At 42.6% G+C, this 17,676-nt stretch overlaps 1 protein-coding gene and 1 long non-coding RNA gene across 3 annotated transcripts; one reads left to right on the forward strand and one right to left on the reverse strand.

Annotated features, from left to right (window-relative positions):
* The first annotated feature begins 56 nt into the window (after positions 1-56).
* LOC125481749 lies at positions 57-2,938 on the forward strand. Its single transcript, XR_007261451.1, has 2 exons — positions 57-158; positions 2,264-2,938. It is a non-coding gene; the product is annotated as an uncharacterized LOC125481749 (long non-coding RNA).
* Positions 2,939-5,715: 2,777 nt separating this feature from the next.
* On the reverse strand, positions 5,716-16,175 carry LOC125481748 (zinc finger protein 664-like). Of its 2 annotated transcripts, none has more exons than XM_048593657.1 (2): positions 15,938-16,171; positions 5,716-10,384 (listed from the first exon to the last, which is right to left on the reverse strand). In XM_048593657.1, the coding sequence occupies exon 2, from the start codon at positions 9,905-9,907 to the stop codon at positions 9,386-9,388; it is 522 nt and encodes a 173-aa protein (XP_048449614.1). In that variant the 5' UTR covers positions 9,908-10,384; positions 15,938-16,171; the 3' UTR covers positions 5,716-9,385. The 2 variants fall into 2 exon arrangements, with proteins under 2 accessions (XP_048449614.1, XP_048449615.1); XM_048593658.1 differs by having other exon boundaries at positions 9,036-9,998; positions 15,938-16,175.
* Positions 16,176-17,676: the final 1,501 nt, after the last annotated feature.

Here is a 17,676-nt window from a genome sequence, read left to right on the forward strand (position 1 = left end):
AGGGACCATTCAAACCAATAACACTTTTTTTTTTTTTTTTTTTTTTATTCATTCACAGGATATGGGCATTGCTGGCTCGGCCAGAATTTATTGCCCAGAGGGCTGTCCAGAGTCAACTGCATTGCTGTGGGACTGGAGTAACGTACAGGCCAGACCAGGTAAGAATGACAATATCCTTCTCTGAAAGATATTAATGAGCCAGATAGGTTTTTCCTGGCGGTCAACAATTGTTTCCTGATCATCATTCAACTCGTAATTCAAGATTGATAGTAAAAGCTTAGTCAAGAAGAAAATAGGGTCTCCTCATAATCTGAAACAGGTAAATTATAATAGGACACAGTGATGGTAGGCCAATAAAATGTGTCTCAGGTTTGCAAAAAGAATAACACAAATAATGTCCCAAAATTAAGGGGATCACAGGGTCTTAATGGGAATGTGGAATTGAAAGAAATTAGTTTTAGTAGGAAAATGATATTGGGAAATCCAATGGGATTACAGGCAGATAAATCCCCAGAGACAGAACCTTCATCTCTGAGCAGCTGAGGAAGTGGCCCGAGAAATAGCAGATGCGCTAGTGGTTATCCTCAAATTTTACAGACTCTCAGAATTCCTGTGAATTGGAGGGTAGCTAACGTAACTCCAGTATTCAAGAAGGGGAGTCAGAAAACAGGGAATGAAGGTGGGGAAAAATATTAGGGTCCACTGTAAAAGATGGAATAACAGAGTACTTGGAAGATAATGACAAGATCAGACAGTCAGCAGAGCCTTTTTCTGTGCCGTAGATCTCTGAGACTCTGTTGGGTATGAATTCTCTCCAAGCTACTAACCATTCATTGGAACTATATCGCTATTCCTTCAGTGTTGCTGGGTCAAAATCCTGAAATCCCTTCCTAACAGCATTGTAGGTCCACCTACAGCTCATGGACGACAGTGGTTCACAAAGCAGATCACTACCACCTCCTCAGTGGCAACTAGGTTCAGCCAGCAATGCACACAGGAATTTAAAAAAAGTTATCAAGGTAAAGTGGGAATGTGGAATTGAAACCTAAATAGATCTGCTTTGACCTTTTTTGAGGCTCGAGGGGCAGAATGGACTGCTGTGGTTCCTATTTCATATGTTCTCTTCTCCTTCTTTCAAAATGCATCATCTCAGCAGGAATAGTGTATTCCCTTGGATTTAGAAGGATGAAGATTGATTTGATTAAAATTTTCCAGATGTTAATTGAAGCTGGTCGGGGGAGGGTATAGAATGGAACTAATTCACTGGATGGGTGCAGTTGGAGCTCAAACACCCTCCTCGCCTCCAGTAATCAGACAAGTCTCGAGTTTCTTTGTTCTCCAGTTTATTTGAACATAGGAATGAGGAACAAGAGTAGGCCACGCGGCGCTTCAAGCCTGCTGTGCAACTCAGTAAGATCATGGCTGATCTGATTTCAACCTCAGCTCTGTGTGCCCGCATATCCCTGAACATCTTTCATCATCTTAGTCATCAAGAATCTGTCTGCTGCTGCCTTAGAAAAATGTTTAAAGATTCTGCATTCACTGCCTTCTGCTGAAAGGAATTACAAAGATTCTCAACCCTCTGAGAGAAAGGAAATGTTCCTCACTATTTCAAATGGACACACCCCTTACCTTTAAACAATGACCCTCTTGTTCTAGATTCTCTCAAAAGAGGGACCATATTTCAAACATCCACCTGGTCAGGTCCCCTCAGGATCTCTTATGTTTCAGTCGAGTCTCCTCTTTCCTTTCTAAATTCTAGCCTTTCCTTATAAGGCAATCCACTCATTCCATGTATTAGTCAATTAAATCTTCCCTGAAATGCTTCCAACATATTAACAACTTTCTATAAGTACAGTGACCAGAACTGAACCCAGTACTCCAGATGCAAGTCTCTCGAGTACAAAGGGGGACTGCATGTGTCTAAAGGTGGTCCATGAATTCCCACTTGCTTACAGTAATGCATTTTCAGAAGCTCATATCATTTATATTTATCTAATTGCAGACTTACAAAGGTTATGGTCAGTTTGTACAGTTTGTATTGTTACACAGACAGCATTGTTGTGGTATTACTCAAACCTCGCACTCTCTCCTGGCTCTGCACAAATAATGACTGGCTCTGTCGCCAGTTCCCACAGCCTGATTTTTGTCCTGTTTTTTTTTTTTCAACTTCTGTCCTTTCAAGGAGATTAATGATCCAGGTGGGGTTTTATGACAATCCAGCAGCATTCATTCCACTTTTGGTTTTAAATTTATTTTCCAGGGAATTGGAAAGGGGGAATTCACAGACAGGCAGCTCAAGTCAAACATTGGATCAAGAGCTGCCAGTAACACTTGGTCCTCAGGAGCTTTGAACATGGAAGGTAAAAGCAACGTTCACAGTGAAGAGAAACCATACACGTGGTCTGTGTGGACAAGCCTTCAGTCAATTGTCTGGCCTGTCGATACGTAAATGCAGTCAAAACAGGGTGACAACAATGACATCAAGCAGCACTTGCTTTGTAATGTCATGGTCATGGATCTCAGTTTGAGTTCAGCAAGAGCCACTCAGCTCCTGGTCTCCTTACAATCTTGGTGCAAACATGGACCAAACAGCTGAATTCCAAATGTGAGGGACTATCCGCTATCTTAAGGCTCCATTTGACACGGCATTGTATTAAGGAATCATAACAAAGCTAAAGTCAATGGGAACGAGAGGATGTTATTCTTCCTTAGATAGCCGGTTTTTGAAAAGATTGCATCTTCAGACCTCGGTAGATCAAAACAAGGTGAATTTAATCAAACTTGTACCACAGACATGTGGAAGAGGTCTCGAAGTCTAGCTTGGAGACACTCAACTTTTTACAGCTCAATACAGCATATTAAGACACCTTCATGTCAGAATGGTTGCACGTAACATTGGTATTAAATAAATTGTATGTCAGTTACTTACTACAAAGACAGGATGCTGTTCAGTTTCTGACAAAGTTCTGAGTCCTCTAATTTCAACAGGACTTCCACTTCCACATTATCTTCCGAGATTCTCTAACCCCACCATCAGCTCACAGCATGCCGGCCTTTCCGAGTGAGTAATACTTAGGTGACTATCTTAAGCTATACAGATAGTTATTGTGGCTCAGGTAGTTTAACTGCATGTCCATAACAGTGAACCGCCAACAGTTACTTAAGGTTCAGAAACTATGTCCTTATGGTTGTATTTGACTCTTACCTTATGCTGTACTGGTTGGACAAGTTTAATTTTCTACTTGTTCTGTGTTTTAGTGTTCTGCTCCTTTTTTTTTCCTTTTTTTTAATGTTTCCATTATACATTCTCTTATCCTCCTTTACCCTACTTCACCCTGGTTTGGTAATACTGAATAAAGAAGAGGCTTATGATTGTAGGAAGGCAATCGTCTCAGCTGCAGGAGTTCCTCAGGATCAGGTTCTGGTCCCAACCACCTTCAGCTGTTTCATCAATGACCTTCCCTGTGTCATAAGGTCAGAAGTGGGAATGTTTGCTGATGATTGCACAATACTTGAGCACCATTTGTGGCTCCTTGGATACTGAAGCAGTAGATATCTAAATGCAGTATGCCTGGACAACATTGAAGTTAGCCTGCTATGTGACAAAGAACATTTGCACCAACAAATAATGACGAAATCCAAGAAATGAGAATCTAACCACAGCCAAGTGACATTCACTGGGTATATCTTCATGGAATTCCCCATTATCATCATCCTGGGTGCTAATATTGATGAGAAACGGAATTGGAGCTGCCATCTGAATAATGTGCCTACCAAATAGGTCAAAGTGAAGAGATTCTATGGTGATTACTTCAACTCATGACTCCCCAAAGCATGTGCATCAGCAGGAATGTAATAGAACACTCTCCAACTGCTCAGATGGATGCAGCTCCAACAACGCTCGAGAAACCTGACACTATCCAGGTCAATGCAGACCACCTCCTGGTGACCCATTCGGTACCTTCAGCATTTACTCCCTCTGCCACTGAGGGACAGTGGCAGCAGTGTGCACCATCCACAAGATGCCCTGCAGTTACTCACCCACTCTTCTTTGACAGCACCGACCAAGCCTGCAAGCTGTACCACTTGGAAAGACAAGACTAGAAGATGCATCAAAACACTACCATCTGCAAGTTCCTCTCTGAGGTGCATACCAAACTGATTTGGAGCAGTATCAGCGATGCTATCATTGTATGGTGCAGCAGATGTGGGCCAAAAAGCCTATGCCTGCTCTCCATCTTCTGTCATGAGTTTTTTTTTTCAGAAAGTTGATTAATGCAGTGACCATCAATCCAAGCTGACCCTGTCCGTTCCTGCCATAAGCGGTCAGTTTGATGAAATTCTCAAGGTGTTCGGGGGGCACTGCAGTACTGGTGAAGCTGGGGAAGTCACTACTGGGCAGTGGGGACAGCCTGCTTGGAGGAAGCGTGGACATTAATTGTGGAATCAGTGGGAAAGTCAACATATTAGTGACAGAGGGAGACAAAGGACGTGGGTTGTTGTGGAAGTACAAGTCGTCATTGTTCACTGCCATCATGGTTTTGATGTGGGGAGAGTGCAGTATATGGTGAAGCTGTAGGGTTGGGACTCCGGGTTGGGTAATGTTGTGAGGTAAAGTTTGTAAATGAAAGAGCTGCGTGGGAAAGTGCAGAAGCTCACAGACTCGACAAGGAAGAGACTTGTGCAAGGAAGAAAGGAATACTGAGTACAAGATGTAATGTTGCAACTTTATAAGGCTTTAGTTAGGCTTGTGTTCAGTATTGTGTTCAATTCTGGTCACCACATTACAGGAAGGATATGGAGGTTTCGGAGAGGGTGCAGAACAAGTTTACTAGGATGCTGCTTGGATTACAGGGTATGAGCTATAAGGAGACATTAGGAAAACTCGGGTTGTTTTCTCTGGAGCAGTGGAGGCCGAGGAAGACTTCATAGAAGTCTACAAAATTATGAGATGCATAGCTGGAATTGACAGTCAGAACCTTTTTCCCAGAGTGGAAATGTCTAATACTAAGGGGTATGCATTTAATGTGAGAGGGGGGCAAGTTCAAATGAGACACAGATCAGTTGGAATGTTGTGCAGAGAAATGGCATTTGAAGTTTAGTTTGAGGTGATGCAGTTTGGGAGGTTCAAGTCCAAAGCTCCCTGAAATAGCAACACAAGTAGATAAGATGGTGAAGAATTTCACTTTCATGGTACACAGCATCGGGATCTGGTCAACCTTGATATCTGGCTCATAAGTGAGATGAGGTATTTTTTCAAACATGTCAGAGCACGCATTGTTCCTACGAGAACAACTATGGTTCCATTCATGCATTCTTTTTTTGTTTCAAACATGAAATGGCCACAACTTGATCAAAAGTGAAAGTGACCATCAACCAGTTTGAACTGTCAGTTATCAAATAAATTAAGACAGAGATAAATGTATTTGCAGGAGTTTTTTAAATTAATTTTTAATAAATTCATTCAGGGGATGATGACATCACTGGATAAGAATGGCAGTTTCCTTCCCTAAAGAACATAGGTGAACAGATGGGTTTTTCCAACAATGACAATGGATTCACGGTCATCATTAGATTCTTATTTCCAGATTTTTTTTTTTTAACTCAAATTCCACCATCTGGAATGGTGGGATTCAAACCTAGGTCCCCAGAATGTTACCTCGGTTTCTGGGGAGTGATGGACAGCAGACTAAACAGAAAATATACACTAGAAATCATACAATGTCTTGGTTTATGTATTCATCATGAGATCCGTCACTGCTATGGACACCAGGTAAAGATCTGAAGAGACTGCATTTCCCCCTGGACAGAGTCACAATGGTCACCAGGTTTCATAGATTGGGAAAATGCAATCAGGGATATAGTACATGACTCATCCCAATCTTTTGTTTGGATTTAAGACTTTCCTTTGATTGTTATCCACAAAATGAAACTACATTGTTTCTAATACACAAATATCTATTAAAAGTTGAAACATGTCTGTGGAGAGCAATAGAATCCGTAATTGTAAAGGTGTGCAGACATATTAACTAGGCATAACTAACAAATAAAGGGCCATCGAGATCATCATAGAATCCCGACAGTGTGGAAGATGGCCATTCAGTCCACACCAACCCTCCAAAGAGCATCCCACCCAGTCTCACACCCTACCCTATCCCTGCATTTTGCACACAAGACACTATGGGCAATTTAGCATAGTCAGTCTACCTAATTCGCACATTTTTGGACTGTGGGAGGAAACCAGAGCACCTAGAGGAAACCCACTTAGACACAGGGAGAATGTCCAAAATCCACACAGTCGCCCAAGGCTAGAATCAAACCCAGGTCCCTGGTGCTGTGACGCGGCAGTGCTGACCACTGTGCCACCATGCAGCCTCAAGAGACCTGTGTATAATTTTCTCAATTATAGAGCTTTTCACACTCAATGTGAGCAATTCAGCATGCTCAACAAAGGATTCACCTCCATTTCAGATTCTTACAATCAGCCTTGTTTTAGTCTATCCTACTGAACCAAAAACATCCTCTCTGAAATGAGAAGCAGATTCATCATTTCGAGTTCAGCTGACTCTGAGTGACTTTGAACTCGAAACATTAATTCTGTGTTTGTCTCCACAGATGCCAGACCTGAGGAGTTTCCACACCATTTCCTGTTTTACTTTGATCTGCAGCATCCTCAGTATTTTACTTTTCTTTCTGATTTTGAATCTAGTTTGCACTCTTGTACAATTGCTCCCAGCATCTTTACCATCCCCAGGACAGGGATCAGCACCTTTACTCTCCCAGGGGCGGGATCAACATCTTTATTGCCCCCAAGGCAGGGATCAGCATCTTTACTGACCCCAGCACAGGGATCAGCACATTTTTCTGTGCACAGGTCAGATACTAGCATCTTTCATACCCCCAAGAGAGGAAAATCAAATTTATTTTGCAGGCAAAATTTGTGGATTGGAGTCCAGATGTGAAGATTAAAAGTACACAGATTGAGTACCTGACAGTGAGCTTTTTTTGTTGAATGGGGTGACAGTCACTGATGTCTCATTCTTTCACAGCTCCGTGTATTCCTAATTGGGACAGTCTACGCAGACGGATCCACAGTGAACCAAAATTCAAGATTCTGCAGATGTTGGAAATCCAGTCTCAAAACAGAAAATGTTGGAAACGCTCAGCAAGACAAACAGTTTTGGAAGAGAAATTTAGTGAAAAAATGTGTTGCTAACCTTTTACCTGAACTGGACAACATTAATATTGAATAGTTTATAAACTAGGACTGTGTCACGGAAAAGGAGAGTGGAGTGCAGGCTTGATGGCGAATGGCCAATTCCTACCGCTAAATTTGATATGGAAGTGCCGATCTGGACTGGGGTGGACAAAGTCAGAAGTCACATGACACCAGATTATAGTCCAACAGGTTTATTTGAAATCACAAACTTTCAGAGAGCTGCTCCTTCTGCAGGTGGAGTCACCTGATGAAGGAACAGCAGTCTGAAAGCTTCTGACGTCAAATAAACCTGTTGGACTACAATCTGGTATTGTTTGACTTCTGACTTTGCTCCTAACTAGCATGTTTGTGTGAAAGAATAATGTTTTTGCAAGCAGTTCGGAGGCTGGAGTGACGAAATGACAAAGTCCATCACAATGATGGTACAAGGCAACATTGTCTATAATGAGAAGTTAATAAACAAATGGGCTAAGAGAAGAAACAGAAGTCAGGCCCAGAGACAGCAAAATGTGAACAGCATTGGCAGTACCTGCTCTCGGACAGAATGGGTGACACAGTTATTGCCCCTGACATTTTAATCATGAATGTTGAGTGTGGAAACGTCACATGAGGGACCAGGTGTCCTTGGACACATATGACAGAACGTAACAGAAGATGCAGCAACAAATGGCGAATGGTAGGTAAGCTTTTATTACAAAGGGCTTTGAAGAACGAGAGTGAACTCCCCTGCAGTACTGTGAGCAGGTTCCTGTGGTGAGATCTGCCCTGGAGGACCGTGAGCAGTTTTCAGGATAGAGGTCTGCCCTTCAGGACTGTGAGCAGTTTCTGATGACTGAACTAACATGAATGATCTGGAGCGAGTGGAACAAAAGTTCTCCAGACTGGTTCCTAGGAAGAGGGGATTTCTGAGCAGAAGAAATTGAGAAAACAGGGCTTATATTCTGTGGGACAAAATCAAAGTCACCATAGTGCTACTGGACAACCAGGCTGTTTCTCATTCGAGACAGACAAACAGTGGTGGCTAACCTGAGAGTCAGGCAAGGGAAGAAGTCAAGAAGGACAGTCCTTCATGGTCACCTCAGCTGATGAAGGAATTGAACCCACACTGTTGGTATTACTCCACATCATAAATCAGCTGTCCAGCCAACTGAACTAACTGACAACCAACCTGTAGGATATAGAGAAATAGAAGTGATCTAATTGAATTATCTTTTTTTTTGAAGATGCTTGATCGGAACAATGCTGAGTAAATGTTTCCTCCAGCTGGGAAATCTAGGACATGGGGTAATTGTCTCAGAATAAGGGTGTGACCATTTCAGATTGAGGTGAAGAGCAATTTCTTCACTCGCACCACTATAAATCTGTGGAATTCTCTATTCCAGGGAGCTGTAGTTTCTTGGTCATCTCGTGTTTCCAAATCAGGCACTGTTAGATTTTTGTACATCAGAAATGAGGGAAATGGGGATAATTTGAGAAGGTAGATGACAGGAGGAACAAGGTCAAAGGGCTGAATGGATGTTTACTGTTTCCATTTCTGCATTTGATTCTAGCCTCAGGCTGCAGTCTGTGTGCAGTTCACACAGTCTCTGTCTGTGCAGGTTTCCTCCAGGTGCTCTGGATTCCTGCCACAGTCTAAAGACGTGCAGGTTAGCGTGGGGATTGGCTGTGCTAAATTGCCCATAGTGCCCGGGTATGTGCAGACTATGTGGATTAGCCATGTTAAATGCAGTGTTACTGAGACTGGGTAGGACACTCTTCGTGATGGGCCAAATGGTCTGCTTTCACATTGGAGGGATTCTATGATCGCCAGAAACAAGCCGAAAAAACATGGTTTGGATATAGCTAACAGCAGAATTAAAACTCAATTAACACTTACTCAGAAATTTGCTGGTAGTTAACCAGTCCTGATGAACCAGGAAATCCCTTTTCACATACTGTGCAGGTGGATAGTCTTTAGTCAGCGTGAATGTGTTGATGTATGGTGACAACATGACTATTTCCAAGCTCCACCTTACAGATACACAACTGTTATTAATATTTTATCCACAACACCAGCACCTTCAATTGAGCAGGGATTAGTAACATTAATACAAACAGCCCAAAATCATGGTTCATTTGATACTGAGTGACAGCAAAATCTTTCAACTGTGGTTTTTTGTGAGCTCACTGGTGTGTTAACAGTTTGGATGACTGAGTGAATGCTTTCCCACATTCAGAGCTCGTGAATGGTCTCTCCCCAACGTGAACCTGCTGGTGTTCCAGCAGGTAGGATGACCGAGTGAATGCTTTCCCACATTTAGAGCAGGTGAATGGTTTCTCCCCAGTGTGAATGCTCTGGTGTCTCGGTGGGTTAGATGAGCAAGTGAATCCCTTCCCACACTGGAAGCAGATGAATGGTCTCTCCCCCGAGTTAACTCGCTGATGTATCAGTGGGGAGTTCAAGTCAGCAAAGCCTTTTCCACACACAGAACAGGTCAATGGTCTCTCTCCAGTGTGAATTCGCTGGTGTATCAGTAGCCTGGATGGTGAAGTGAATCCCTTCCCACAATCAGAGCAGGTGAATGGCTTCGCCCCAATGTGATTCTGTTGGTGAGTTTCTAGCTGGGATGGGTAAAGAAATCCCTTCCCGCAATCTGCACATTTCCACAGTCTCTCCCCAGTGTCACCGCGCTGGTGTTTGGACATTTCAGATGAATCTTCACAGACTCTTCCACACACAGACCATGTGCGTTTCTCCCCAATGTGAATGCTGCTTTTTCCTTCAATGTTCAAAATCCTGAGATAATTGGGTTGTGATAAACAAAGAGACTGTCAGATCTGGATGTGGAACTGTTTGAATTTTCCAACTGCAAACCAACCTTTCAAACAGAAAGTAAATGCAGCGAGTGTGAAACCAGAAGAACACTCATAGGTTGTGAAACTGAGAGAAACCCTCTGGACATTTGCAGAGCCGACACTTGGGGAATATGCTGGATTATCATTAGAACAAACTCATACATAAATATCCTCCAGGTAAGGGATCCATTCAGTGTTTGCACAAAACATCCGAAAGAGAGAGGTGGGAGAGCCAGGGAGGAAGGAAAGGCATTGTATAGATCTGTAACTCAACCTTTCGATCCCTCTGAAAGATTAAGAATAGCGCAGAAGTAAAATTGTGGAAATCTGAAATGAAAACAAAAAATGCTTAGTCAGAGTTGTACAGCATGAAACAATCCCTTTGGTCCCAGTTGTCCATGCTGACAGATATCCTAAATTAATCTAATTCCATTTGCAAGCATTTGACCCATATTCCGCTAAACCCTTCCGATTCACGTATCCATCCAGATGCCTTTTAAATGTTGTAATTGTACCAGCTTCCACCAGATCCTCGAGCAGCTCATGCTACACAGGCACCACCCGCTTTCCCTTTTAAAACTTTCCCTCTCAGCTTAAACCAATGTGTTTAGTTCTAGTCTCCCCTATCCTGGGAAAACAACCTTGGCTATTCACCCTATGCCCACCATAATTTTGTTAACCTCTATAAGGTCACCTCTCAGCCTTCAGTGCTCCAGGGAAAATAGCCCCAGCGTATTCAGCCTCTCCCTACAGCTCGAAACTTTGAACTCTTGCAACATCCTTGTAAATCTTTTCTGCACCCTGCCAAGTTTAACAGCATCATTCCTATAACAGGGAGACCAGAACTGAACACAGTATTCCAAAAGCGGCATAATCAATATCTTGTTCAGCCTATAACATGACCTCCCAACTCCTATACTCAATGCACTGACCAATAAATGCAAGCATAGCAAACATCATCTTCACTACCTTCTGTACCTGCAATCCACCTTCAAGGAACTGTGCACCTGCACCTCCAAGGAGTCTCTGTTGCATAACAGTCCCCAGGGCCTCATCATTAAGTGTTTAAGTCCTGCCCTGATTTTCATTACCAAAATGCAATATCTCACATTTATCTATACCAAACTTATTTCTGTCATCCTCGGCCCATCGACCCATCTGATTACGTTCCCATTGTACTTGGAGGTAATCTTCTTTGCTGTTTCCTACACCAACAATTTTAGTGTCATCTGCAAACTTACTAACCATTCCTCCAATATTCATTCCAAATGATTTATATCAATGACAAAAAGCAGTGGACCCAGCACCGATCCTTGCAGCACACTGCTGTTCATAGTCCTCCAGACTGAAAAAAAAACAACCCTCCACCATGACCCTGTCTCCTACCTTCAAGCCAATTTTGTTTCAAATAGCTAACTCTCCCTGGATTCCATTTGATCTAATCTTGCTAACCAGTCTATCATGTGGAGCTTTGGTGAATGCCTTGCTGAAGGCCATATAGACAATGTCCACAGCTTTGCCTTCATCAATCTTCTTTGTCACTTCTTCAAAAAACTCAATCAAGTTAGTGAGACAAGATTTCCCACTCACAAAGCCATGTTGACCATCCCTAATCAGTCCTTACTTTTCTAAACACATGCAAATCCTGTCCTTCAGAATCCCCTCCAACAATTTACCCACCACTGACATCAGGCTCACCGCTCGATAGTTCCCTGGCTTTTCCTTACCACCTTTCTTAAAGAATGGCACCACGTTAGCCACGCAGTCTTCTGGCACCTCACCGGTGTCTATCAGTGATACAAATATCTCAGCAAGGGGCCCAGCAATTACTCCCCTAGCTTCCCCAGAGTTTGTGGATAACACCTGATCAGGTGCCAGAGACCTATCCACCTTTATGCATTTTAAGACGTCCAGCACCTCGTCCTCTGTAATATGCACACTGTTCACGACTCATTATTTATGCCTCCAAGTTCTCTAGCTTCCATATCCTTCTCTGCAGTAAATACTAATGCGAAATACTCATTTACTATCTCAGTCTGCAGTTCCACACATAGACAGTCTTGTTGATCTTTAAAGGGGCCCTATTTTCTCCCCAGTTGCTTTTTTGTCCTAAATGTAGTTTCAGAATCTCTTGGGATTCCCCTTAACCCTATTTGCCAAAGATAGCTCATGTCTCCTTTTCGCCGTCCTGATTTCCCTTGAGTGTACTCCTACTGCCCTTATACTTCGAGGGATTGACCCAATTCCTGCTGTCAATACCTGACATGTGCTGCCTTCTTTTTCTTGACCAGAGCCTCAATTTCTCTAGTCATCCAGTATTCCCTGCACTTACCAGCCTTGCCCTTCACATGAACAGGAACATACTGTCTCTGGACTCTCCTTATTTTATTTTTGAAGGCCTCCCACTTTCCAAGCATCCCTTTACCTGCGAAATGCCTCTCCCGATCATCTTTTGGAAGTTCTTGCCGAATACTGTCAAAGTTGGCCTTACTCCAATTTAGAATTTTGAAATTTATATTAAATATATAAGTTTTATATTTAAACGAATCCCATCTGCCTGCATCTAGCACATATCCCTCTAAACCTTTCTTACATATCTACTTATTCAAATGTTTTTTAAACAATGCGCCTGTACCTGCATCCACCACCTCCTCTGAAAGTTCGTTCCACACATGAACCACTGTAAAAAAAAAAGTCCCTCATGTCTTTTTTAAATGTCTTTCTCCTCTCACTTTACACATATGTCCCCTTGTCTTGAAATCCCCCAACCTCGGGAAAACCCCTTGCTATTCACATAATCTGTGCCCCTCATGATTTTATAAACCTCTAAGGTCACTCCTTAACCTCCTATGCTCCAGTGAGAAAAGTCCTGGCTTTGGCAGTCTACTTTGATAATCAAGCCCTCCATTCCTGGCAACATCCCAGCAAGTCTTTTCTGAACTGTCTCCAGTTTAATAATAATATCCTTCTTGTAACAGGGCGACCAGAACTGCACACAATACCTCAAATGAAGCCTCACCAATGTCCTGTACAACCTCAACATAACATCCCAACTCCTGTACGCAAACGTCTGAGCAATGAAGGCAAGTGTGCTAAACAACTTATTAACCACCCTGTCTACCTGTCTACATAAACTTCGAAGAATTATGTACCTGAATCTCAGCATTTCTCTGTTCCACAACACTACCCAGGGTGCAACCATCAATTGTGTAAGTCCTACCCTTGTTCATTTTACCAAAATACAATATCTCGCATTTATTCAAATTGAACTTCATCTTCGACTCCTCAACCCATTGACCCAATTGATCAAGATCTCGCTGTCATCTTAGATAACCTTCACTAACCACTATACCACCAATTCTAGTATCATCGGCAAACTTACTAATCTTGTCCCTTAAATTCTCATCCAAATCATTAATATAAATGAGAAACAAAAGTGGACCATATACCGATTGCTGTGGAACACCGCTGGTCACAGAACTCCACTCTGAAAAATCCTCCAGCATCATGCTCTCTCCTACAACTAAGCCAATTTTGTTTCCAACCAGCAAGCTCTTCCTGAATCACATGTGATCTAACTTTACTGGTCAGTCTACCATGTGGAACCCTGTCAAAGGCTTCACTCTCACTCTAGAGGTGCTGCAAATCTGACCCAATTCCCTTGCCATTTGTCCACAGCCCTTTTAATCATTCCTTGTAAAGTTAAAATCCCAAATCCCTTTCGAGAATAACTGCTGAATCTGCATCCAGCTGCCATTCAGACTGTTCCAAATCCTGGGATTTTGCTGAGTCAAGTAATCTTCACATTTTCACCCTGCATTATTTGCCAATTATCTGAATGTTGTATTCTGCGGTTACCAAACGTTGCCACAATGTTAATAATTTTTCTCTCTCTGCAAACTAATATCCTGGAAACAAATCTACTACTCAACTAAATCATTGCTAATCAGCACCAAGGAGAATTATCTGAGCTTCTGCTAGCTCTCTCCAAACCAGAAACCCATCATAATTTTAATTTACTTATGGGATGTGGTCTTTGCTGCCCAGACTAATATTGATTGCCCATTTTTATTTGATTTGGAGAAAGTGGTGGTGAACCACTTTCTATAACTGCTGCACTCCACGTGCTGTAAGTACACCACTGTGCTGTTTAGACGATAATCCGCCCTGAAGCCTCACCACCCTCTCTATCGCAGGAATCATACCTCAAACCTCACTACCCTCTCTATCATGAGAATGACCATCGAGCCTCACTACCTGCACTATTGCAGGCATCACCCTCGAGCCTCACCACCCTCCACATCGCTGGAATCCCTCTCCAGCCTCACAACCTGCCTATCGTTGGAATCCCCCTCTAGCCTCAGAACTCTCACCATCTCTGTACATTCCTCCGGTCTCACAAACCTCCATATCCCTGTAATCTCCTCCAGCCTCAAAACCCTCCTATCTCTGGAAATTCCTCCAGCCCATATAAACTTCCTTCGCTCTGTAATTGTCTTTACCTTCACAAACCTCCCTTTGTTTGAAAACTCATCCAGCCTCACAATCCTCACCATTTCTGTAACCTCCTCCAAAATCACACTTTTCCCTATTTTTGTAATCTTCTCCAGTCTCGGAATCCTTCCTGTCTCTAATATCCTCCAGCCTCACAAATCTCAATGATATGTGCTTTCCTCTAATACAGTGCTTATGATGATACCCGATTTTTATTCCTTCAGTTGATGGCGGCACTTTCAAGTTCCTGGGCTTCAAGCTCCAGAATTTCCTGGTAAACCGCTTCATCTCTACACCTCACTTTTCTCCCGAAAACATTGACCAATCATGAGTCATTTATTCTAATATCTCCTTTTCTGAAGTAGCTTGAAATATTGCTTGGCATCTTCCTATGTGAAGTGTCTCAGAGGTCTGCAGTACAGAAAAAGTCTCTGTGGCCCATCCAGCCTGTGCCAGTTAAAAACCACCACCTAACTATTCTAATCTAATTTTCCAGCACTTGGCCCATAGACTTGTCTGCGTTGGCATCACAAGTGTGCATCTAAATACACCTTAAATGTTATGAGGATCTGTGTCTACCACCTTTACAGACAGTGAGGTTCAGTGCAATTGTCACAGCATGATAACATCACAGACAGGAACAGAGACTAGCTGAGTCTGTGCAAACCAAAGATCACCCACACATTGCGAAGGATGGGAGGGTCCCTGATAGGGGGCAGAGGAGATTTAACAGAATGATTTGTAGGAAGAGGGTTTTTAGTTGCATGGTTAGGGTTGTTTTTGACATTATTTTTTCATGTGACTTGGGCGTTGCTCGTACATATCGAGAATATCCATCTACAATAGATGGACTCCCCTTCTCAACCTCTCCCCTTGCCTGGGGTGGGGTAATCTTCAGGTTAAACCAGCCCTATGGTCAGGTAGGACAATGGTGACTTCACCTTTGGCACAGTGATGCCACTGTGCCTCAGTGGTGTAGAGGGGAATGTTGAATGCGGTGGATGGGACACCACTCTGACACAGTGCTTCATCTGGAGGATGTTCACTTTCTTTAATATTGTTGGGGCTGCACTGATGCAGGTAAGTGGAAAATGTTCCAACACAATCTGGATGAGTGTCTTATAGACAGCAAGCAGTCATTGGGGAATCAGGTGTATGGGGAAACAGATTGTTCTCCTTGTAACAAAGGATTTTGAGGGGATCTTTGATAGAGGTGTTTACAAAAGATATACATTAGGATGATAAAATGTACACTCATCAACTGATCATAAAAAGGATTACAGGACATATATTGAAAGTTTTAGGGAAGGTCTCTTGAGAGAATGGGGTGATTTAAGAGAGAAATTTTACACGGCAAATGGGAATGAGCAGGAACACAATACTCACACACAATGCGAATATCCAGGTCCTGATGAATTGAGTAATTCTGTCAGAGTTTGGTGTTACAATTATTGAGTTTCCCACCTGAAAGTCCACTTGTAATATCCTGTAACACAAATTCATAAAATCCATCACTGTCAGTCCAGGGTAGAAATTCACAACATCCCCTCCTCCTGGCCGAGGATAACTGTGCATTGTTCCTACGACACATTATCCCTTGTGGAGGTCAGCAGTTGATTCGGGGGGAAATCTATTTGGGTTTCTAGGAGTTTCCACCTTGGGACTTCATGTCACTGAACAGAACAGCAGGTCTTTGACACATCGCAAAGAATGGCCAAGAGTTAGTGAGATGCAGACAGCAGGATTCGCTTCCTTTTCTTTCCTTCTGTGCTGCTGCACTGCCACATCAATGAGACATTGGGCCAGAAAAGCTAACGCAGCTTGATGGACAAGTTGTCTCGATTCTGAACAATGGACAGTAAGCTTCTCCCAGTCATTCGAAAGAATGCCCCTTAAAAAGATAACAATTACCTATGTGTCATCTTGCCCAGTGCTCCCAACAAAAAGATTAGAATGAGGGAGGATCTCATAAAAAAGGGATAACAGTCAAGTTCCATGAGGGTTACAGTTTATGGAGAGATATTGATAAATGGGCGACAAGTTGGCAAATGGAGTATAATGTGGGAAAATGTGAAGTTGTTCATTTTTGAGGAGACAACCAAAGAACACAGTGTTATTTGAAAGATAAAAACTGTGGAAAACTGCAACGCAAAGGGACTCAGGAATAATTGCGCAGGAAACACAAAGCGAGCACGCAGCTGCAACAGGTAATCAGGAAGGGCATGGGATGTTATCCCTTATGTCAAGGTATTGCAGTATAAGAGTTTGGAATATATGTCTTTGGACAAATGTACAAATTTCTGGTAAGACCACAGCTGGAGGAATGTGAGCAGCTTTTTTGGTCCACTTATTCAAGCAAGTATATCACTTCACTGGAGGCATTTCAATCACTTCACTGGAGGCATTTCAATCACTTCACTGGAGGCATTTCAGAGAAGATGAACTCGGATGATCACTGGTTTGGAGGGATTATCTTTTAAGCTGAGACTAAACAGGTTTGGAATCTACTAACTAGATTTTCAAAGAATGAGAGATGATCTAATTAAAAATATAGGATTCTTAAGGGAGTTGACAGGATAAATGCTGAGGGGATATTTCCTATCGAGGGAGCAGATTCTTGATCAGGCGGAGAATACAGGGTTCTCTTTTGGAATTGTCAAGTTTCAGGCAACACAGACATGGGTAAGGGGTTTCAGTTGCAAATGAGCTGGAGTGAGGTGGAGAGAAGGAGCATTTTAGAGATTGAAATTTCTGGCATTTGTGATTGAGAAGATGTATGGCAAGGTGTTCATCTTGAGGCCAGATATGAGAGCATTATTGAGAAGAGTGCCGTTCAGCCTTAGAAGTTCCCAGTGAGAGGGATGGATTCAGTACAGTAGTAAGGAAAAGTAATTTGTAATAACAACTGAAGGCAATGGGTCTAACTATTACAAAGTGTTATTGGAGGAAATTTCAGCTAATCAAGTAGTGGAAGCATGATAAGCAGTTTTAAAATTGAGTAACAGTGGGGCAAAGGAGAGTGATGGAGGGGAGTTAGATCTGAACATTGTAGTATACGTGTGAAACCGAACACTGTGCTTGTGGAAGATCTCACCTCCTGGCAGTATGTCGGTGAGAAACAGGAT

Source organism: Rhincodon typus, unplaced genomic scaffold (assembly GCF_021869965.1).
Source record: "Rhincodon typus isolate 14 unplaced genomic scaffold, sRhiTyp1.1 hic_rhity00003412, whole genome shotgun sequence".
Lineage (NCBI taxonomy): Eukaryota > Metazoa > Chordata > Chondrichthyes > Orectolobiformes > Rhincodontidae > Rhincodon > Rhincodon typus.